At 39.8% G+C, this 22389-nt stretch overlaps 3 protein-coding genes across 8 annotated transcripts in view; 1 reads left to right on the top strand and 2 right to left on the bottom strand.

Moving 5' to 3' along the window:
* The window catches only part of CERS3 (ceramide synthase 3), a 55099-nt gene extending 53050 nt beyond the window's left edge, over positions 1-2049 (bottom strand). Inside the window, exon 1 of the mRNA XM_072870596.1 lies at positions 726-2049. The gene's annotated coding sequence lies outside the window, so the exon portion shown is untranslated. The remainder of the gene's footprint in view (positions 1-725) is intronic.
* A 160-nt stretch (positions 2050-2209) lies between these two features.
* LINS1 (lines homolog 1) lies at positions 2210-15343 on the bottom strand. 4 transcript variants are annotated; one of them, XM_072870594.1, is made up of 8 exons: positions 14428-14848; positions 10848-11025; positions 10482-10672; positions 10296-10385; positions 8932-9073; positions 8077-8667; positions 4519-4699; positions 2210-3542 (listed from the first exon to the last, which is right to left on the bottom strand). In XM_072870594.1, the coding sequence occupies exons 3-8, from the start codon at positions 10644-10646 to the stop codon at positions 2651-2653; spliced, it is 2061 nt and encodes a 686-aa protein (XP_072726695.1). In that variant the 5' UTR covers positions 10647-10672; positions 10848-11025; positions 14428-14848; the 3' UTR covers positions 2210-2650. The 4 variants fall into 4 exon arrangements, with proteins under 4 accessions (XP_072726695.1, XP_072726693.1, XP_072726692.1 ...); XM_072870592.1 differs by lacking the exon at positions 14428-14848 and adding an exon at positions 15290-15343 and having other exon boundaries at positions 10482-11025; XM_072870591.1 differs by having other exon boundaries at positions 10482-11025.
* A 241-nt stretch (positions 15344-15584) lies between these two features.
* ASB7 (ankyrin repeat and SOCS box containing 7) overlaps positions 15585-22389 on the top strand; it is a 28723-nt gene continuing 21918 nt past the window's right edge. Inside the window, exons 1-3 of one of the 3 annotated variants that reach the window (XM_072870195.1) lie at positions 15585-15720; positions 16584-16679; positions 22221-22317. The gene's annotated coding sequence lies outside the window, so the exon portion shown is untranslated. Of the gene's footprint in view, positions 15721-16428; positions 16448-16583; positions 16680-21268; positions 21382-22220; positions 22318-22389 lie in introns of those variants that run through there. The other 2 variants (XM_072870196.1, XM_072870198.1) reach the window with 2 other exon arrangements.

The following is a 22389-nucleotide window of genomic DNA, read 5'->3' as shown; positions in this document are numbered from 1 at the left end:
CCAAGTGTTTTCTTTGTGCTTTTTGAATATAGCCATAGAACTACTAGCTACCTTCACTGCTCACACTCATTCTGTGTGCAATAACAAAAAAAGTTGACTCACATCAGTTTTACCCCATCTCAGGTCCTACAGTTCATAACTGGTAAAATATCAACACATTAAGGTATCTAGTTGCCAGATACAAACCACATTTACCCATTTTTACCACTAAAACATTCTGAGAATTAAAACAATGGCTTTCTGAGAAGTGAAACATGTGGGAATGATCACTACTAATAACCAACTGGGCGCACAATCAACTTCATGCCTGTAAGAATTAAATACAGTTGGATTGCAATTGGATTTGCTGTATTCAAAAAAATCAAAAGTTATGGCTCCTACACTTCTTGCTAAATTCTACACACTGTTCTGAGATGTCTAAACTTTTACTTCAAAGAAGTTTTTATAGTTGTAGTAATCACTGACAAACAAGACGACTAGCACTTAACAAAACCAAGATTATGTCCCCATTCTACCTTTCCCACCCTGCTTATCTTATCAGTGTTTGAGAAATCCTGTTGTAATTTAGATACTTCCCACTGGCAAAGTGCAGACGAAGAAATGCTGAACAATACTATGCTCAGTGAAAACAATGAAGTTACTCATTTAAAATAAACTAGTCAGCAAAGGCTAGATTAGAAAAGTGAGGATAGTGGAAAGGATTTCACTGAAATGGAAGTACCTACCTATGTTGAAAACTGCAATCCTGAGAAACTCTTGCTCAACTGCCTTGCCAAAGGCACTTCCTTTGTTTGAACTGAAAAGTTCCCAAGTTGTCTAGAGTTGCATCTTTGAAAACGCCCAGAGCCATTTTAGTCCTGACAGGAATGAGCAACTCGGCATCTAGAGCATAACCAAGTTCAAACAGTAAAGAGAAACCCGGAATTCTTCTGCCCTGGACAACTCAGAGGTTAGTTTTTAACTAAAGTAACTATAAGCATGAATGGAAAAGTTTCCATTCATTGACATTCTCACCCACTCCTATGCACAAAGGTTCTCTCAGGAAGAAACCAAAGCACAACAAATGCACAGAATATTCAGATCTCCTACATGCCAGTGAAAGGGATCACTCTTTCCTATGTAACTGCCAAGTGATTGCAGCAGTCATCCTCAAAGAATAAGACTGAGGTTCAAACCTTCCTGTCTGGGAATTCATACCATTCAAGTGTCTCTGGAGAGCACTGTAATTTCCAGCTAAATTATCCCATAAGCTTCACCTAGTTTTCTTCCCCTCCCAATAGTGCTGATTGACCAGTTGAAAGCTCAAGACTAATCTAGAAGACGGCCACAGAGATTTGGGGGTCAGTCACCTGCTCCAGAGACTGTTCGTCTTAACTCAGTATCTATTTTAACTTAACACTAAATAGCTATTTAGAAGGAAGATAGAACTTACCTGGCTCTCAATCAGAATACAGCACTTACCTTCAAGAGATGATCCTAAGAGGAAAACTGCTTCGTACAGTTCTGATGAGGTCTGAGATTTTTACAGTAGTTCCTGTCGTCAGGACTTTCCCATTGCCTAACCCTTGTAAAATCATTACAAGCTACACATTAAGTTTACCAACATTAGGTGGCTTCCTGCTAAGTGCACACACTGGTTTGGATCCTGTTCTGAACTAACTCTCCCCAGGCAAAGTCTTAGACACTTACTTTTCAGGTTATTCAAATTAGACCTAATGAAAGATGTACATATAAGAATTCAAATTCAATATCCATCTCACTGCACTGCAGACACTTAATTTCTAGTTATCTGTTTCTGATTTAACAAATCTATTAAGTATATATGCTATACTTACATAAAATACGTAATGGATGTGAGGAATTCTGCTGAAATTTCACTTCTGCATTACCTAAGCATGATTTTAGATATCATGCTCCACTAAAATGTTCTATAAATAGACAATATATGCATTAGTCCCACATCTACCTTTCCTTTTAATTAAAGGAATATACCATAAAACTAAATTCAATTTTCAGTGAAATGATAATGCTGCTGATTAAATCAGGCAAACAGTAAAAGCTAAAAAAAGTACATCCTAGACATCAGTTAAGCACTTCAGCCAAGAAAAGCGTGGCATGGATTGTTGTGATTGTGGTAGCACATCTGAATGTCCACTTAGAGCAAAGCACTGATGCGGAACACACAGTATAGACACCAAAACTGTCCCCAACTAAAATATTTTATTTAGCTCAACCTCTAAGCAGTCCAGTGTTGCATTGACACTGCGCTGTAGTCCATAAATCACTACCAATCTGGCAATGATGTCATATATAGAACGACATTAAGTATAATCAACAATACTTAAGTATCATATATTGTTGATATGCTTTCACATTAGTCATTTATTATCAAATTTTGAATACCTAACAATTAATCCTTATATACTGTACACTGACATACATACCACGAATAAGCCTAGGACCCTAAGGTAATGGATCATATCACTGAACGCAATTGCAGATTTTTAAGGTGTCAACCAAAACCACCTTTATCCTGTTTCAGGTTAAATACACTGACAGGTGCAAGACGCATGGGCTTTACAAGTCATTAATCTCATGGAAACATTCCCTAGTGTACTAGTTAAAAAAATCACTAGAACACTTCTTTGGATTATTGTGGATTCACGTTCTTACTGATCTTCTCAATGTGGCTCAGTAGTTTCAACAATGCAGATGGATTATATGGGAAAAGATTTCTTCTCTGCAACCTAGAAATAGCTTTTTGCAGTTCTTCCAAACACTTTGTTGATTTGTAAAGCATTATTCTTAGAGGAATGATGTTATCCGAAGACGCCATACAAGCCAAACAGGATGAGGTATTGGATCCCTTTTGTTTCAGAGGCAACACTTCAGATTTGAGTGCATTCCGTTTATCATCTGTGTAGCTGCAACCAGTTTCCCTTATCCTCCTCTCATCCTCATTATTTAAAGGCACCTGCTTTGTGTTTACCAAGCACTCTTTTCCATCTGATTCCAATTCAGAGTCTTCTGAGCTGTCATAATTAACAAGGCTTTGAAGAGAACCCAGCAGAGATGTACTATCAGTGCATACCAATGAGTTAGACTCTGCAACTTCATTATCACCTTGCTCTGCTGTAAACACTAGGTAATTGTGAGAAGAAGCCAAAGATATCGGAGTCTGTGGTTCTCGTTCACAACAAGCATTTTGCAAACTGTCATCAGTCATACAGCTTTGTTTTTCTTGATGGCGTGGCTTGACAGAAGAAATTGATTGAAAAGTGCTATGTTTGGTATCAAAATGGTTACAGACATCTAAAAACTGATGCCAGTCTTTTCTAAGAAGCTTTAAGTACCTTACCAAGTACTCCAGAAAGCAAGTTTCTGATGAAATCAGAAAATCTAGAAGTACTGTGGAATCAAATGCGATTTTTTCTAGCAAAAATAAAAAGATACAGTGAGGATTATATCCACTTGTATGTGTAAGGAAGTTCCAGGTTTCCTCCTCTTTTTGGCTTAAGTTATCAGCAGCATCATGCCGTAACCTGAAAAGTCAGTCATGAAATGGATTAAATTAAATGGAAATCTACAGTTTTTTTAAAAAACAAGTATGTCCAGAAAATTGTATTCTTGCTCTTTTTTTGAACCAAAAAAAAGTTTTTATATTAGAATGAGAAAGAATGAAGGCAGGTGGGGCTAGGAGATCGGACAGTTTAGGAAGCCAAAGCACTTAAAGCAGGCCTTCTTGAACAGCACTCATCCTTAGGAAGCATTCTGGAATAAACAAAGTTACTTACAATGCATGAATTGTTATTTTAATATTTTTGTAAACCTGAACATAGATTAGCTTGCAGGATGCTAAGCACACTGGAAAAGAGTGGCCTACTTTTATTTAGGTGTCTAAGAAGAATTGTGTGTATCTAAGATACTACTTGCAATACCTTCACATTTGAAGCTTGAGGGACCTTTTATAAATTAGGATAATATCTTGTATGGTAATTTGAACAACAATGAAGCAGTGAATATCCAGAATGATGGACATATTTCAGCTGTTAGCAATAACAGTTTTTATCAACTAGCTAGAATGAACATGGGTCCAATCTGTAGAGAGCTACTTTGACAGAAGTCCCTGAATTCTTGAAGTTATAATTATAATATCCCACTCTTGTCAAACTCTCAGTGTTGAAAGAAAACAGTCTTGCATTTTATCTGTGTCTAACCACTATTTTAGATTGTGAAGTCAATTACTCTGAATTACAGGATATGATAAAGTGTTTAATAGGGAACTGTTGCACAACTTCCTCATTTCAATCCAAAAAACACTTAATCAAAATATCGGCAAAGTTAACTGCTCTTACACCACACATTATTACATTGTCCTGAGGTTTAGGGTTTTTTTTTTTAATTATTAAAAATATTTTCTCTTTATACAAAAGTAATCAATGGAAATGTTATGTATATCACAATAACCTCACTAAATTATGATTTTCCATAGTTCTGTCAAATAAAATGTACACTAACCTATCAAATTTTAAATAAATGAGTAATAAAGCTTTAGCAGCTTCCCACATATCATCATCTTGCTCTATGAAAATCAAGGAGAGCCATTCACAGTGATGTACAACCAGCTGAGACCGTGGGGAAGACTTCAGATGACTCCTCCAGAATATCAACAGCTGGGACATGGAACTCTGAAAGTCTCCTAGAAAAAAGAAGTAACCATGAATTTTGCTATACATTTTTTGTTACTAAAAAACATACACTTTGTATTTTTTAAGTTAACAGTGCATAACAGTTCATGTATGCATTTATCATACCTTAGCTCAACTGATTTAACACAGCATCAAGTTTTATAGGTAAGTTCTTGCTTCTTGGTACCAAAAAAACCCAAGAAATATTTTGCAGAAAACCATAAGCAGTTATCCAACCTTAAATTCAATGTGAATGACTACTTTATTAAACTCTAAACATACCAATGTTTAGATGCCAATGTTAACAACTATAAGTAGCCTGCAGAAAATTAATTTACTCATTAAGTACAGGACTTCCCCCCCCCCCCGCCCCCAAGACAGATAAAACTTAAGGACACAATTTATTCATCTAACAGCATTCTTCATTTCCTTGGAATTCAAGGAAGAATAATCAGAGGTAACCTAGAAAGTTTTGGGTACAACAGGGTGAATCCTCTCACAACTAAGCTTGCAGACTAATGAACAAGATTACACCCTCTAAAAATTTGCATATATCAGGAAACCTACAAAAATGTGACTATACCTACACAGCTGGGATTTATACTTTCCTTTAGCTCCCCAATTAGGTGCTTCATAGGTACATCAGAAACTATAGAAAGGTGAATTGTAATCAAGTCAATGACACAGATGTAATGATCCAATATGAGCACTTTGCTGAGATTTCATCTCAGGTAGCTCTTCCCATATGAAATAATAATACAATCGTAATGTTTTGATAGGATTGAGGGTAAACCCCCCCAGTGTGATTCCCTGTAGAAATTAACTGCAATGATCTATAGTTGATGGGAATAAATTGTCATTTCTACTATAAAACAAAGTATGAAGCTTGTAGTATAGCCACATTCTTTATAAAATAAATTCTTCACGAACAATGTACGTTTTCAAGTACATACAGGCTTGGGATAAAGGTACTCTCATGAGATGGTCTAAAATCCTTGCTGGAAGGATTAATGTAAGCAGTGTTTTTCCTGCAAATCTTCATTTTTCCGTTCCCTCTAAACACTGCACTCCTGGATGGGAAAAGCACTTCAAAATTTATGCCATTTTAGCGCTGTAGCTTACTCATACAAATAACTTCGTATTCACACGACAGACAGACTCCTTCCCTTAAGTCAGGAAACTTACCTCTTCAATACTAATGACATACTATAAAAAGATTCTTTATGTCTGAACGTAGGTACCAGTTTTTCATGTAACACAGGATACATTTAACGTTTAGAAAACAGAAAAAAATATAGTGACATATATCTTTACCCCAAAGGTACTCCTTAAGTAAGAACTCTAATGCTGCTGGAAGTACACTATGGCTTGAAGAGCACAGTTGCATCATTTATGTAAACAGTGATTACCGCTTTTGAAAAATTCCCTGCAACATGGAAATCAATTTTACTTACAAAACCATCATTATGTGGTTTTCCTTAATATTTGACTTCAAGATTTGTTTTTCCTCTTAGCAAATAATAGGAACAGCAAATTATCTTTGTTATTAATAGTTACTATTCAGACTGAAATTCTTCTCTATAAATCAAAGCTATCTGGAAATTACTCTCAAAATTGAAGTGAATTAAAGTTAAGCCACTGTCATTCATGTTAATAAAAAAAGATAAGATCAACCAGCTTCCCGGAAGGGAAGTTAGCATATTAAAGCATTTTGATACTTGTTTTAACCACTTAATTTAATGTCACTAAAATAGAAGCACCATTCCTTTCAACTTGAAATTCCTCTTGACAGTTGGGGTATTTGGATCTAATTAAAGACCTCATTTTTGTGTCATGAATGTGGAAAAGAAAGGAGAATTTTTTCTTTGAGAAAGAATTTTCATAGAGACACCTAAAATAGATTTAACCTACATTTTTTTCTATTCATTTGCTCTTAGACAGTCTCAGTCTCTACACATTTTTCAGAAGGTGGACCATAAGTAAAATATTCTTTATAAATATTTAAAAAACTCTAAGAACGCAACTGGCATCACAAATATAACATCTTCCAAAATCTGGAAAAAGTGTCATAAGCTGTCTTGCAGAAGCCCATGGCTCTTTTGCAAAGTCAGATGAATTAAAAATTGATTTTACGCTTGCTACATAATGTAGAAATATAAAAAGTAAAATAACATTTACATCTAGAACTTATATTAAGGCATTTTAATACATTTAAGATGCTGTAAAGTTTCAACCTTGTTTAAAAAGAAATATAAACTATTTTTTACTTTTTGCCACATCACCAATTGGCTGACAATAAGGAAGACCCATTCTCACTTGTAACACTAGAAACACTGCTTCAGAACTGCCTTTCCATTTTTGCCATGAAGCCTATAATCCAAGGACAGCAAGCTGCTTTGATCATAGAATTCCCACATCCACGTTCACATGGCTTAGCATCAGATGTGCATCATGTGCCTCTCAGAGGTAAAGAGCAAGTGGAAAGATGGGATTCCAGGAGTCTCTCTCAGGCAAAAAGCCTCACCCCACCACTTCAATATAGCATAGGAGAAGGCTGCTAACTGGCTACCAGCGTGACACAGCAACACATCCTCTCCCATCAGGAACGCAAGTTACACAGCATTCCCCTGCCATCCCACTGCCTGCCTTGTAGCATAGCCCTGGCACAAGAGCCAGATCTGCTGTTCCACTAATCTAATTCATCTATTCAGTAGAACAAACATACTCAAGTAAGCAGGTCTGAAAAGTATGCCTAACACCTACTAATTCAAAGAACTAGATCTGTAAGTCAGGGTGAAGAACACAACCACTATACTCTGCCAACTCCCATAATTTTCCTGTCTTTTACTTTACAGCTTCATTATTTTTACCTTCTCTGCCACTGCTGCTTTTTGCCCGGTTACATTATTTGTCCATTACAGTAATGCCTAGTACCTTCAACCAAGATAACGGTACTTACAGGTTTACCTCCACATTAGAAAACAAAAAGAGTGTTACCTGCACTTCCTTTTAGTTCCCCACCCTGAATAGAGTAGATGCTTGTGCTATGGGCTCTCTTTTCCAACTGGAGAAGAGCCTGGTGTTCCCAAGCTGGCTCAACTATTTCAAATATTAACACACGTTTTTAACAGGAAAAGTTTTCAATCCCAAATGCAGCTGTTTCAAGCCCCTCGTATTGCAGGGTTAAGGACAGGATAAAATGCAAGGAGGCAACTAATTAGGCAAGACACAGTGATTGCAGGTTTCCTGGGTGGGTCTTCTCTTTCCTCCCTCCCACCACCACTAACTCAGCTGAATTCTATTTACAGTCTTAATGAGCTGTGACTACAAAATCTGAAAGCTTTAAAACTCTTCCTGCTTAATGAACAAAACTAAAAGAGACTATTACCTTTGATTTCAGCTTCTGTAGCAGAGTTGTGACACTTGAATTCTAGTGCTTTAAGCACAACCAGACTTAAGGCTCTGAGAACAGTTTGGTCAGAACCACCTTGAGTATCACCTCCAGGAGCAGCTTCACTGCCTCCAAAGTAGCTGACCTTTTCACTGAGCGGGATCTGATTAAGCCAAGTCAAATTCACAACCTGCAGAACAGCATTACTCAGTGCAAGCATGTCCTCGTATAAAGATGGGTTTTGTAAGAACAGCGATCCACTTTTAGCATCTTCTCTAGACTTGTAAAGGACACATTTTTTAAGGAGCATAATGAACTTCTTCTTGATTAAATAGTGAATTGATGAGCTAATGAGGTTCAGGATGTAAGAAACTTTCAAAAACAATAGTCTCTGGCATCTGAGCAGTAGGTCTAATTCAATTCTGGAAGCCAAAAGTGCTTCAAGCAGATCTATGAAACTGATCAAATTGTTTGCAGCTTCAGAATAAGGTGAAGTATAGTGGTGACTGTCAAAATGATGGAACAGAATGGAATTATAAAATCCTTCAAGCACAGCATCAAGAGGAGCCAACAACTTCTTCAAAATACCTACAGCAACAAGAAGAACGTTATGGAGTTGGAGTGTAACACAGTCAGCTAAATCATCAAATAACCAGAAAACAGGTGATTGTGACTATTCTCAGTTTTTAAGCACGTTTAAGCCACTACATTTGTAATAGTACTTTGTCACCCTCTTTACAAGGAAGAAAATAGGTGTTCTTCAGACAAGCTGCTCTAGATGAGATTGCAAGTAACATCCCTCCCCCTAGTGGGTACTCGCGTATCGATAACATCATAAAATTGCCACAGTACCTGCTTTGGGTAAAACTGTATCTTTCAATATGTCCTTGATAATAGTTGTAAGAGTCCACAGACATTGTGCTACATGGGTATTCACAGAGAATCCTGAAAGAGTCTTCAAACTAAAGGTGAGCCAGGTGACATTTAATGCGTTCTAAGAAAATGAGTTCAAAAAATAATCACGTATGCTTTACAATTGCTATGCAAATGAAATTAAATCATAATACAATGATTTAAATTTGTACATTAAAAAGATTCAAATGTAGGCATAGACAAAACACAGGTAGAAACAACATATCTGTCCAGTGCCCTTTAAGTATGTGCGGCTGTATTTACAAACGTGAAGTCACATACACATGCAATAGAAATTATGTGCATTTTCCAGAAAGGGAAAACCAAAACTCCTAATGTCATGTGACCTACCTAAAATCAGATAATACTGTAGACAGGCCATACCTGAATTCATAATTCCCAGACCCAGACAACTTTGCAAGAAATATTACAAACATATTTCTGAGAAATCTATATTCAGAGATGCTACTATGGAGGCTACAGTATGTATTCACCAAATATACAGCAAGTAAAAAAACCCTCAAGTAATAGGAATATTCAAACAAGAAAATACAGAAAAGCATTTGATTAATTTTCAATAGGTTATTACCTATTTTTATCTACTGCATCACCTAACAAGTATCAAGTAACTGTAAAAATATTGATAGTCTATTGTTTTTTGAAATACCTGTATTGCAACCTTAAAGAGAATACTTCTTGTCATCTAGACACATTTTACCTTAAAATAGTTTCATAAAATTCACAATTTTTATATATAAAGACATTCTACCTCACGTTACAAGCTTGTTACATATCTGATCTCCTTTCTTTCTATACTCCATGCCCCCCCAACACACTTGAAATACTCTCCTGGAATATCTATTACATATCTTTCCTATCCATCACTTAGAACCCAAAGCCCCTTAAGACACACTTTATGGGAGAACTATCACATAGTATTATCTTGTATAACCTTCATGTTGTTCCTGATACTGGAGCTAAACACACTTCAACGAAACTGTGTGGCATTTTAAGGTGACTAACAGAATCCGCAGGCTGAACAGCAGCAGACTGCAGATGTGCCTTTCAGAAAGCTAGAGCAGATACGCAGACGGAGGAAAGGAGCAGTTCTGACGTCGCTCGGTGGGTCTACTTACGAAAGGAGCCTCTTTAGAAGTACTTTTAGGTTTTACAGTAGTCATATAGTGACTGCTTTTGTGCCATATAAACACTATAAATTGGCTCTAGAGTCAAATGGAACAACTTTAAGGCACATATTCACTAAGTCATTTTTTTTAAGCTGTTAAAAGTTATGCCATACTCACCTCTTCCTTCAGCTGGAAATACACAAGAGATGCTAAACTTTTTGAAGCCATGTGAGATAACAGGTGATCATAACCACTGAGCAGACAAATCTGCAGACATGTAGAAAGAAAAAGTTTCTAAGGCATGCTCCTTTTTTTTTTTCCCCTCTTTTCACAAAAATCTTTCAAAAGTTTATAAAAGCTTACCAATTTTGAGTCAATTTTTGCCTCCTTCAGAAGAAGGACAAAGATTTCACAGTACTTCTGTCTCATATGGAATTCAATTTCCTGGGACTCTGCTTTAGCAACCATCATCTTGATCAAGGTTAACTGAAGCAGCATCACTTCTCGTGGGCAGAATGAGGAGTTCATGTTTGCAAAGCTATTTGATATATCATCTGTTGTAGGGACAACCGCATCGGACATATCAATGTCCTCATGGCTCCTAATACCACCATTAGTAGATGGCAGATGCATGCGATTACATGATTCATCTCTTTCTGGTGACTGCTCAACACACAGATTAAGTAAAGAGGTATAATGATGGCTTTCCTTTGCTAGTGGGATGCCTACCAGTACATCCTTATACATCTGCTGCAGAAGAGAGATCTTCATTATGAGAACATTCAATATTCCAGAAAATGCCGTATGTCTTCACTGATTATTCACGGTCACTGCAAATCCGCTTCCAAGTTATTTTTATCCAGTAAGAGAAACAGAAGCACTATTAGGCATTTCTCTTCTAAGTTACCTAGAAATAAATGTTTTGCTATTACTGAATGTAACAGATAACTAGAAAGATACAAAAGAACACCACACATTTTTAGAGTTAATACTGCCATTATTCAACTTCTTTTGAAAATATGAATTTACTGTTTAAAAACAGCAAGAGTGATAGCACAAAATTGTCCCAGTGAGACATTAAAATGATACAAGAATTACCATGCCGTGAAGTTTACAGTTCCAATATTATACTACTGACACCAACATTAGTTTGCTGGAACTAACAAAACCAAAGATGACTATTACTAGGGACTACTTCTGAAAGATATGAGAATTTGGATCAAATCTTTCTCCACATTGCTAAAACTACTAAAATTTCATTTCTTTTCTGACAGATTCCTCCAAAAACAGGCATAAAGTTTCAACTGCAAATTTTCATCTGAACTGGCAACCATTTATTGCTCCACTAAGGCTGGATATGGCAACACTTCTCAAAAAAAATGGAAACCAAAGGACAAGTCTTGTCTTCTACTGCACATAGGCTTAAGGTAAGTAGCGTGAAGATACAGGAGGGGAGAACTGGGCTCTTAATTTAGTAAGGAGGACCAAATAATTCCTTTACGACTACACGTGCAGAACTCTTACTCTGAGCACCTACATCTTGAGACCCAACACAGGTTTTCAGATAGTGCAAAGGACCAACAATGCCACAGGGCTGGTCTCAAGGGCCCAGTGACTGAGAAGTTTAAAATTAAAAAATACTTAAAAAACAAAGTGTAAAACTTATTAAGAGCCAATAAAAATACTTAACCATATTCAGGAAAGCTATATTAAAAAAATATCTTTATCACCATGTCAATGGATCATATCTTTCAATCACAACACTGGAACATTCACTATAGCGCAAAAAGAAGAGCTATTAAGAATTCAAATCTCTCTTTAAAGTGTGAGCACCTAAACACCCACAATTTTCTAGCCATTACGTAAATGGCTAGACAGGTATCATATCTCCCCAGAAAACAAAAAGGATATACTTAAGAACATCAGGGTTTCTTTTTCCCCTATATTAAGAGTGACGCTAGTCTGTAATATTTATCTTTTTAGAACAGTTTTAACATGTTCTCCAACCAGAATTCTTTTAATTAAAAGCCAAACAAACTCATTACCTTTATCTACTGTGAAGTTAGGAGTGGGACTTATGTTGTTTATAGGAATTTTCTTTTTGCATGCTTTTTGGATCCCCATCTTTAAGTCTGGCATAATCAACCAGGGGGACTTCCAGGTGGACTCCTGAAGCCATCTGTCTGTAGTTGGCTTTTATTTAAATGTTACATTTCCCCTTTCTTACCAATGGAAGAAAACAGCTCAGTCTTCCAACTGGTAAGAAATTCTAAAGATCTGCCCATCTATGTATCAATTACACCTGCATTTATCATCACACCAAATATTTTAAATTATTATTGCTTTTTAGCAGAATATTAGAAAACAATGAAACTATAAAATTCAGTATATGAGGCATTTTTGTTTTAGTTTATAATCTTCACAAGGTTTTAAAACACTATCAAACATTGAGAATTACACCTTCATTTCTACAATTTGATTTTTTTAACTGCAACTGAAGTATGCATTGACAAAATGGCTTCCCAAAGGTACAAAGGATTAGGGGCAGACCAAGATATGCTACCCAGACTCCTCACTTCTTCCACCGTTGGGCATTATTTCCTTCAGAAGAGAACTAAAATCAGAGAATAAGAAGTTGCCTGCAGGGAGTGATCTACAATTCACTCCAGTGTGGTATTTTTAAAGACACATTCAGCAATGGCTGACCTGACAACTCCAAAATGTTATAGTATGTTCCTCACCTAACCCTCACCTGACAGAGCTAAGAACCATTCCCGCATCCTTTCCCATATTCCACATTTTAGATGTTAAGAATAAATCTGATACTTCAGACAATAAATTCCTTCTTCATTTGCAGAATCTATTTGGAATTCTACTTGAGGTGGAAATTTATGACCTGAAACCTCGTAAAATTTCTTCAGAAATCACTCTGAATATTTTATATAGCTATTGTTCCTATCTTTTGAGTTTTATTTCTTCCTAAATGAATACCTAATAAAGTAAAATTATCTCAACACATTTACCTCTGTGTTCAAGATCAACTTGAATTATCATCCTACATGGTAAATGATCAGATCTCTCATGCACAAATTCACACGATACAGCAAGGTTGTTAAGGCAGAAGAGATTTAGAACTCCCCTAGGACATGCACTATGAGATTCTACCTTCACCACATGATATTGGTTGTGCTTTCCCTGATCCTACCATAACACATTTATATTATACCATTAATTTACAGAACACTTTACAAAAACATCTGTGTCTCACTCACACATGACAACAGTTCATGAATAGAAGTCATTAAAGGAAATGAAATGTGAGTGGGCTTATTTTGAAGAAATTTACTTCAAAGGGGGGGGAAATGTCAGACAATGACTAAATTTGTTTCAGATATAGTAAGAAAGCACAGTGAAAAGCTCAAACCTGAAGAGTAAAGAAAAGCAATCATATTCATACACAAGAAATGACAAACTCCAACCCTTACTTGTATTATTTATTTGAGTTATTCATGACAGCATCTAAAAACCAATTAAGGTAACGCCTCAGAGTGCCAGACTCCTGCATAAACAACAGGAAACAGTTCTAGAAACCTTAGATATAGACTGATCAGGCAAAAGACAGAAAGGAAAACTATACAGAAAAAACCCAAATAAGTATTTTGTTATACGTTATTTTCATGACTACTTTAGTTAGGCTTTAAAATCAAAACCAAAGTCATGTGGAGCTGCAAACAGAATGAGAGAAGAAACTTGATGGCAAAGGAAACAAAGAACTGGAGATGAAAACTCAGATGGCAGCTGAAGCCTGTAAGGTTTAAGGATCATCATAAACCAAGCTAGTGAAGTCTAAGTGGTTGCAAACACCTCCAGAATATCCTAAATCAGAGTTATAAAATATGTATATTTCCACCAGGTGGGATACTTAATTTAGCACAAAGTCGTAGAAAGCATTGGTTTGACTGGATTAACATTGTTGGTATCACATTTTACTTTTTTTTACTAACACAAATGGCATACGATGACACACAATTACTCAGAGATATTAGTGAGTGATTAGAGAAAGCTATTGTCAAGTTCCTAAATTAGTCTTTCCCTGTTATATATACAATTAAATGTTAATTGCATGAGTAGCAACTGGGAGAAAACAAACTGCCCAAAAAAACCTATTCTCATTAAAAAATTAAATCAGATAAAGCGAAGTGAAACCACAGTCCATGACTTTGGGATAGGAGTCTGAAGGCTCTGGATCTTCTTACAATGCAACGGTTGAATCATTTAAGAAATAAAACATACTTTGGACTACTTGTACCTGCAATGACTTGGTAGGCTCATCTCTCAATAAAGAATATGCTTCCGCTCAGCGCTGAAATACTGTAAACGCCTCTAAAATAATGTCATTTCCTTCCAGAGGTTGCAAATAACCTCTGCTGCGAGCTGTCCAACCCCTGGCTGTTAACTTGGACACCTAAGGATGCCAGATGCTTTACCTGCTCTTCTGCAAGCATCCTTAGCCACTAGAGACAGGACTAGACGGACCCGATCCGACCTCACGGGCCCCTTATTGCACCTCTCACACTGGCGTTTCAGAAATGCCAGCACTGCGTAGGCAGACCTCGCTAAAAGCGACGCTCCAGCCTGACGGGGAGCGGAGGCGAGAGCACGGCCGTGTGGAATCACTGCCCCAGAGCGGCCGGCGTGTGGAATCACTGCCCCTCCCGGCCTGCAGGCCCTCTCCCCTTACCCCCCCTTCAAGAGGCCCCGTCAGCCTCCACAACCCCCTCCCGCCGGCCTGAGGGCCAGCCGAGGCCTTCTGCGCCGCCGCTCGCCTCAGCACCGCCTCCCTTCCCCTCCCGCCCCTCAACCAGCGCAGCTCCGCGCTCCTTCACCCACCCACCCAGCCCAGTCCAGTCCCGAGCCCCCTCAACCCGCCTAACCCACCCGGCGGCCCTTCGCCTCCCGCCGCCCCCTCGGCCCGGCTCCCCTCAGCCCGCCCGCCGCTGCCGAGACCCCGCCCCTCCACCTCGACGCGCGCGACCGCCCCCAGGCCCCGCCCTTCGCCCCCCACCCCCGGCAGCCCGCGGCCCCGCTTAGTCACCCCGAGCCGCCGCGCGTACGGGCCCCGCCCCGTCCCGCCGCTAGGCAACCGCTGCTAGGCAACCGCCGCGACTCACCCGCCCCCGGGAGACAGGGCGCCGTAAGGCCCAACTCTCCTCCGTCAAAACGCCGGAACCGCCGCAGCCGCCCCCTTTCCCCTCCCCTCCCCTGTCGCAAAGCCCTCCCCCTCCCCCGCACCTTTACGGCAAGGGGGAAGAACCATGGGCGGAGCCGCCGTCAGCCCGGCGCCCAATCAGACGCGGCGGCGGCGCGCGGTTGAGGGCGGGCCCAGCGCGGCAGCAGCGGATTGGCGGCGGCGGAGGTCAGTCCCTGCCCGCTGACCCCGGAGCGAGCCGAGGGGGGCGGCTCGGTGCAAAGTGTCCCCACACGGCTCGGCCCCCTCCCGCGGCCGGCCCCGCCGCTCCCCCCGCCCCGCCGCCGCCGCCAGCGCGGGGGGCGGCTGCGCACGGGCGCGCGCCGGCCCCCCCACCCCCCCGGCGGCAGACAGGTAACGGCCGCGAGCGGCGGAGCCCCGTCTGCCCCCAGATTCCCTCACGGGGGGAGGGAGGGGGGGGGGCGCGACCCCGTGGCCCGCCGCGGGGCCTCCCCTCGCCGCTGCTGGGTAGCCCCTCCGGCGGGGCTGGCCGCCGGCCTGCTCCGCCCCGCTGCCCCTCAGCGGGCTGTGAGGGGGCTCCCCCCCGCTCCCCCCCCCACCCCCCCCTCGGGAGGGGGTGCTCAGTCCCCCGCCGTCTCTGCCCAACCCGCCCGCGGGGTTAGGCAGGCAGGCTCCGGGCCACCCCGCCCGGCGCCGGGCCCGCCGCCGCCGTGCTCCCGGGGCTGCCGGCGGAAGGGGGCTCCCCGGGCGGTGAGGGCGGAGGGGAGCCTCGGGCCCCTCTGGAGCGCGTCCCCCGCTTCCCCAGTCCCCGGCGGCGCCCTGGCTTGCCTCCCCCGCCGCCGGGCCCTGAAACTCCGCGCCGGGGCTTGGTCGGCTTTTTGTGTGTGTGTGTGTGCGCTTGACGGTTCCTGAAGCATGAACTCCTGCAAGGGAGTGATTTTCATTTCCCAGCAGCTCTGCTTTCTGGGTTACTTCCTGTCCCATTCTTTAGTACTTATCCTTTACTTCAATTCCCTGGAGGAGCTGGCTTGACAGGGTAGCGGTCCTGCCGTTATTGTCCCTCCAACTCTTTAGTATCCCGAGAGAGTGCCCTTCTTCTCGAGTTGAGCTGCCGATTTAGGTAAATAACCCTTTCCTTTCTAATTTTTGAAGGCTCTCCCTATTTCGACCTGCTGTTGCTTTGGTATTAACCATTTTTGTTTTCCATTTCTCTCTCTTATGTCATTGTGTGGCTCAGTTCTACTTTTATTTTTTAGGTTTAAGCTGCCTTAAAGGAGAATTAAAAATTGTGACTCCAAAGAACAAAATAAGACAGAAGAGAGAAAGCAGCACTCAAAAAAACCCCCAGAAAGGTGATAATTCATGTAGACTCTCAAAATCATCCTAGACACATGGTTTGGCTGGGACTGGGGCCTCGTGTTGTGTTTTTGATGGATTTGAATAGGTAGCATTTGATTTCTTTGTTCTCTTAAAACCTACTTGTTACTGAGCTTTAAAAGTTTGAAAGCTCTGAAGCCCATTTGAAGTACGGTTCCTCTTTCTTCTTGTAGCGCTTTGTCATTTTCTAAATTTAATCTGCAAACATTTTTATTATGAATTGCTACTTAATGGTTTTTTGTGTCTCCTTGTCTCAGGAATGTCACTTAAAATTACTTCACTCTTGGTAGTTAAAAGGCTCTTTTCTTAAAGGCTTTTCACAAGTTTATGGGTGCAATGCTGGGTTTGTTTCCACTCTGATTCTAAAATCTTTATTGGAGTACATCATGGTAATTGCATTATGTTGGTTTAGTCATACCTAACTTTTGCGTGGGTCAGGGTTTTTTGTATTGTAACAGAGCTGCAAAAATTGAAATTCATTTAATTGGATGGTGTTTGTTTACAAGTACTTACTTTTTGGGTTGAGATCACAGAAGAAGATAATGCTGTTAGGTGCTCAAGGGAAAAAATTAAAGGAGTCATCAAAAACTGAATCCTGCTGGTAGGAGGAAGGTTTGGTTTCAGGGGGAGAGCAGTTCGTAGGGAGAATTGCTTGCTTTACGTGGTGAGATGAAGAGATGGGTTCTAGAAGGAGAGAGAGTGGGGGGGTGAATGATGTCAGTCAGCCTTTTCTGCATCCTACTGTTAGTGTGCTCCAAATAATGGAGTTTCTGCACCGCCTTTTAATGCAGAGTCTGTCTTGAATTCATTCTAATCCGTTTCAAATGTAGATGAGTTTGTGTTATTTTGGCAAATGTATCCTCTATATAGGTCCCTCTGGTCTTTGTGTTTTCTGAGATGTCATTGACTCTACCAGAATGTTTTTCATTGTGTCAGCAATAAATTATTTTTTAGCAGTAGTTGGAGGGGAAAGAGCTGTACCTGTTGCCAACAATCTTGGTCAAGGGTGAATCATTTTTCTAATATAGTTGTCTTTAGCATATGATAAAAAGTAGCTGCTACGTGTCAAAGATTAAATAGAAAATCCCCCCGTAACACAAGTGCAACAAATTCTGAGACGTGTTTTGAAAGTACAGGAAAGAAATATTCCATATTATTTAGATAGCATACTGCAAAACCACGAGTAATAGTGGAACTCGTGGAGATGCCCAGTGTGATTGCAGGAGGGATTTTTATGCTAATAGGCAAGACAAATGTGCATTAGTACAAATTTACCAGTGCAGTTATGGCACACCTGTTTCATCCGAAGTTGGTTTATTATAACACCCTCTTTTACAACACATCTGGCGCATCTAATTTCGGGGCTTGCATTAATGTAGCTACTCCAACAGGACACCTCTTGGTTCCGGGAAGTCATAAGATCTTTGGGATTTATTCACAGAAGGAAATGTATGTTTTAATTTGATTTGTGAAGCCCCTTCCTAATGTGAAATGTTGGTGCAGCAAAGTTTGATTCAGGTGCAGAGACTGGAATTGAGTTCACAGGAATCAGGGAATTAGCTTCTGGCAGAAATTTGCACATGGTTAAAACAAGGAACAGAGATAAACGATGTGCTGAAGTCCTGCTCTTGATCTCTGGAAGAAATGCAGCATACTGCAAGTATAGCTAGCCCTGTAGATAAAGTTGCACATCCTTTTTTTTTTTTTTTTTTTTAATCTTCAGGCTGTATACTCATTTTGTTTTGCCTTATTGTGAATTCTAAACTCTTAAAGAAAATGTGCTGAGAGGCTGTTTTCCGTTGTTCCAGCATTTGCTTACAGAATGATGCTATTGCAGTGAAAAACTTACTTTATCCACTGAAGTCATCCAATGAATTTTGTCCACTTGGATTCTTTTAGGCTATATTAAAAAGAAATACAGAGCAAATATAAGTGTTCCAGAGATTGTTGAATGACATAAACTCTATAAGCGGTACTCATTTTGTTCATCAGCTGTGCTACAAGTATTAGGGCTGAAGTAACCGCTTTAACATGGTTTGAACTAGCCATTGTTTTCTGCTTCTGTCATTCTATGAAATATTGGTGTTTGGATTCTTTAATGATAGCAAGTCGTGTTAAAATACATAAATCTTACACATTAGCACTTGCTACGAATTATTACTTACTTTTAAGGCTAAGCTTTCAGCTGACTTTCACTGTTTAAAACTTAGTAACAGCACCACTGTAAGTCAGAAGAGAGATTGTATTTTATGGCTGGTGCAAGAGGATCTCCAAGCATGCTGCAGAGCACAAGCTCCCTGCAGTTTGTCAGCGCACATCTTGAGAGAGGAGAGTTGTGGCTGTGCGAACCTGATGCAGCATTCTCTACTGAAAAAGATCCGTAAGGCCTTGCTTTAGCACTAGTATTGAGGTCCTTGATTTGGAAAGATTCGCAGTATTTTCTTCACTGGGCTCTGCTTGTGGTTAAGGTTGCCAATGTGCGGGTGGGAATTTTGAGGATGGTGAATAGCTGATGCGTTACCGGTGCTTTCTGAAGGTGAGGTCTCTTCTTTTACTCTCCAGTTTGCAGACCTGAAGTTACTTGAGCTGGGTGATTTCACTAATTCTCCATCAGGCCCAAAAGTCAGACCTCACAACATCTCTGTGAAATGGATAATAGCTGGTAAAATGATACCTCTGTACTTCAGTTTCAGCCACCTGCAGAATGTAACAACACAGCAGCTGCTTATTAGTATATAACAACACCAGTCAGCATCATACAGTGCTATAAACACCTGAAGTTGATGGAGGACTTTTAGATTAACTCTTTTAGTTATTTTAAATTTAGTGTGTCCAAGCTACGAGATGGCATTACAGAAGCTCTGATGAGAAATGTGTAACTTTTAATGACCGCTTATGAAGAGTGAAGGCTTCTTTCCTTTGAAGTAGCAGATCCTCTGTGATGTTTTGGATTCATGCACTGTTAACTCATTGCTTTCAGACCCAGCAATTTGCATGTGTTGCTTGGTGATTTTCATCTCGGCCACTTGGATACCTCGCTTGATGTCTGTCTGGGATGTAGCATAGAACATCTAGCAGAAAATACGTTCAGGATTATAAGGCTCTGTGAAATACTAATATTTCACGTGTTATTTGCAAACTTTACGATTGTGATAGGAGAACACATTAACATGATTGTTTGCCTTACTCTCTTGTCTGAAGAGCTCCTGAAATAGGAAGCTGAGCAACATATGAAGATGATAGTCGCATTTAGTTTCTTTGTCAAACACATATTGATCATTTCTAAAATGCCATTTGAGTGAGAACACATTTAGCTGGTTCGAGTTTTGAAATGGGTGGGAGAAGTGGCTTGTGAGAATAATGAATACTAATGTGATTATCCTTATTCCACAGGGCTTTTTGTTGTTGTTGTTGTTGTTTATTTGATTTAAACATCTTGGAATACTTCAACCACAGACAACTAGGATCTACATTGATTAGGTCTATGCTAGATATTAAATGTCATGTGTAATGGTACACTTCTTGTACAGCGTTAGGCTAACGTCAGTAAATTATTGCCCATATTCTGCTCTTGCATGTATAATCTTAGGGCTTAAGAATCAGGGCTATCTGTTAGGCCATCTGAATGAGAAAAATACTGTATTATAAGGTCTTGCTTTTAGTACCAACCTTGAACTTTTTTAAAATAAGTATATACATATGTCAGAACTAATTTTCCACGTGATGTTTGCAATGGCTTTAATGAAGTGACACATTGATGTAGAAAAGTCTAAGATCTCTTTGACAACATGAGACATCAATAGATAATGAAGATGTTTGTCTTATTTTTCTTTTGTGTGCTACTTCTACTACAATTATTAGTATTTTAAGCAAACTTTAAGTCATTGAGTAAGTGAGCCTTACTTTTGCTAAATATGACTTCTTTTTATTAAAGTTGCAGATTTTACTCTTGCCATATGCAGCTAATTTTCCTTTGGGGGGAAAAAAGCTTGTTACTTTTTTAGTGGAGCAATCTGTTACCTTGTCTGTAGTCTGTGAAGTCAGTGCAATTCTCATTTGCATCAGCTAATAAAAAATGTGTGGGTTTTAAAGTGAAAATCATGCAAAAAATTAAAAAAAAAAAAAGGTGAACTAACCACTGATCATCTACGCAAAAAAACAAGGCTAGAAATGTGATCAAATTAGGTCATGGCAGTGCAATTTTCTGCAGGGCTGTGAGCATATCTGCAGACCTTGTATGTTTTATCTTGGGAAGCAAAGCTCTTAGAAAATGTGCATAAGAGGGATGAAGAGAGCTTTTTTTCATCCTCCTCTTCTGAGCTATCATCGGGGAAAGCAAGATTTTATGTTGCATTAAGTGACAGAAATTTTAACTTAAGCTAAAAGCTGTACAGTTCATATAATTGTTCTGGTGCAACTCATTTGCAGAAGAAACAAGTCACAGTTGGTTTGGTGTGGTCTGCTATACAATGAAGTAATTAATGCTTTTGTTATCATGTGTGAGCACTGCAATAATATAATAAATAAGGGGTCCTGTCGTGAGAAGCTTGCAGCCAAAGTGAACGAAAGGTCAGATAGAGGTGTACAAAGGATTAATGAAATAACATTGATGAGTACGGACTCTCAACAGTGCTGTGAGACATGGTCAGACGTTGGGACTGATCCTGTTAACTGCAGGTGACAAGGAAGGAGGATAAGGAAGGCTAGTCTGAAGGAGGAAACTGGATAGAGATCGTAACTGGCGTTCAGTAAACTTTGATACTAAAAGGATAGTTTTTATATATGAAGAAAAGGGTGAAGATTTTTGAGGTGGTGGTATTGCTTGTATTGTGAAGGTATCTTTACCTGTTTGTGAAACGCAGCATGTGTTAGCCTGATCCGTCATGTGAGGGAGAGATGACTATCTGGTGGCACTAGAAGTCCAGCTGAAGGACAGAGAAGTCAATGCTCTATGTTGTCACGTTTTATTCTTTAGATAGGGAAGCATAGATGGGATGGAAATTTAAAAAAAAAAAAGGGGGGGGGGGGGCAAAAAAACAAAAACAACCCCAACCAACCAAACAAAAAAACCCACAAAAATGGGTTGGGAGGAGCTAAATGGATCCTGAAGGTTTTTCCTGGCATCTGACTCCCACAGGGAGATGTTGAGCAGTCAGGCAGAAATACCTACTGTAACCTTTGCATCCATTCTTGTTCCATGGCAGCAGCAGATATGCATAATCCGTAAAGAAGAGTTTAGGCTGTTTCTTCAAGGTTTACTCCAGAGAGGAAGTGCATCTCTCACTTCTCTTGTTTTCCATAAAATATTCTCTGTAGCCTTTTTGTCATCTGGCAGAAGCAAACTCTCCCCACCCCGGCCTCTGGAGGACTGTCTGATAATGGAAGAAAACACACTTCAGGGCCTTTTCTAGCATAACTGCATTCAAATGTAGCATTCTAGCACAGGTACAAAGTAAAAGTAAGTAAACCTCTCACTTTTACTCTTTGCAACTAATAAGAAATTTTTTTTTTTTAAGGGGTAGCAGGTTTTGACACACATGGGCATACAAGATTATGAAAAGTGAAGACAATGAAGAGTGGGACATCCATCAAAGAGTGACAACCTCTTATAAGGTAATTCAGGAACACATTGAATTTATTCTGTTGTGCTTGCAAAATCAATTAAGTAGTTGTTGTTGTCCTCCT

Source organism: Ciconia boyciana, chromosome 8 (genome assembly GCF_034638445.1).
Source record: "Ciconia boyciana chromosome 8, ASM3463844v1, whole genome shotgun sequence".
Taxonomy (NCBI): Eukaryota; Metazoa; Chordata; class Aves; order Ciconiiformes; family Ciconiidae; genus Ciconia; species Ciconia boyciana.
This window is presented reverse-complemented; position numbering and strand designations above follow the sequence as displayed.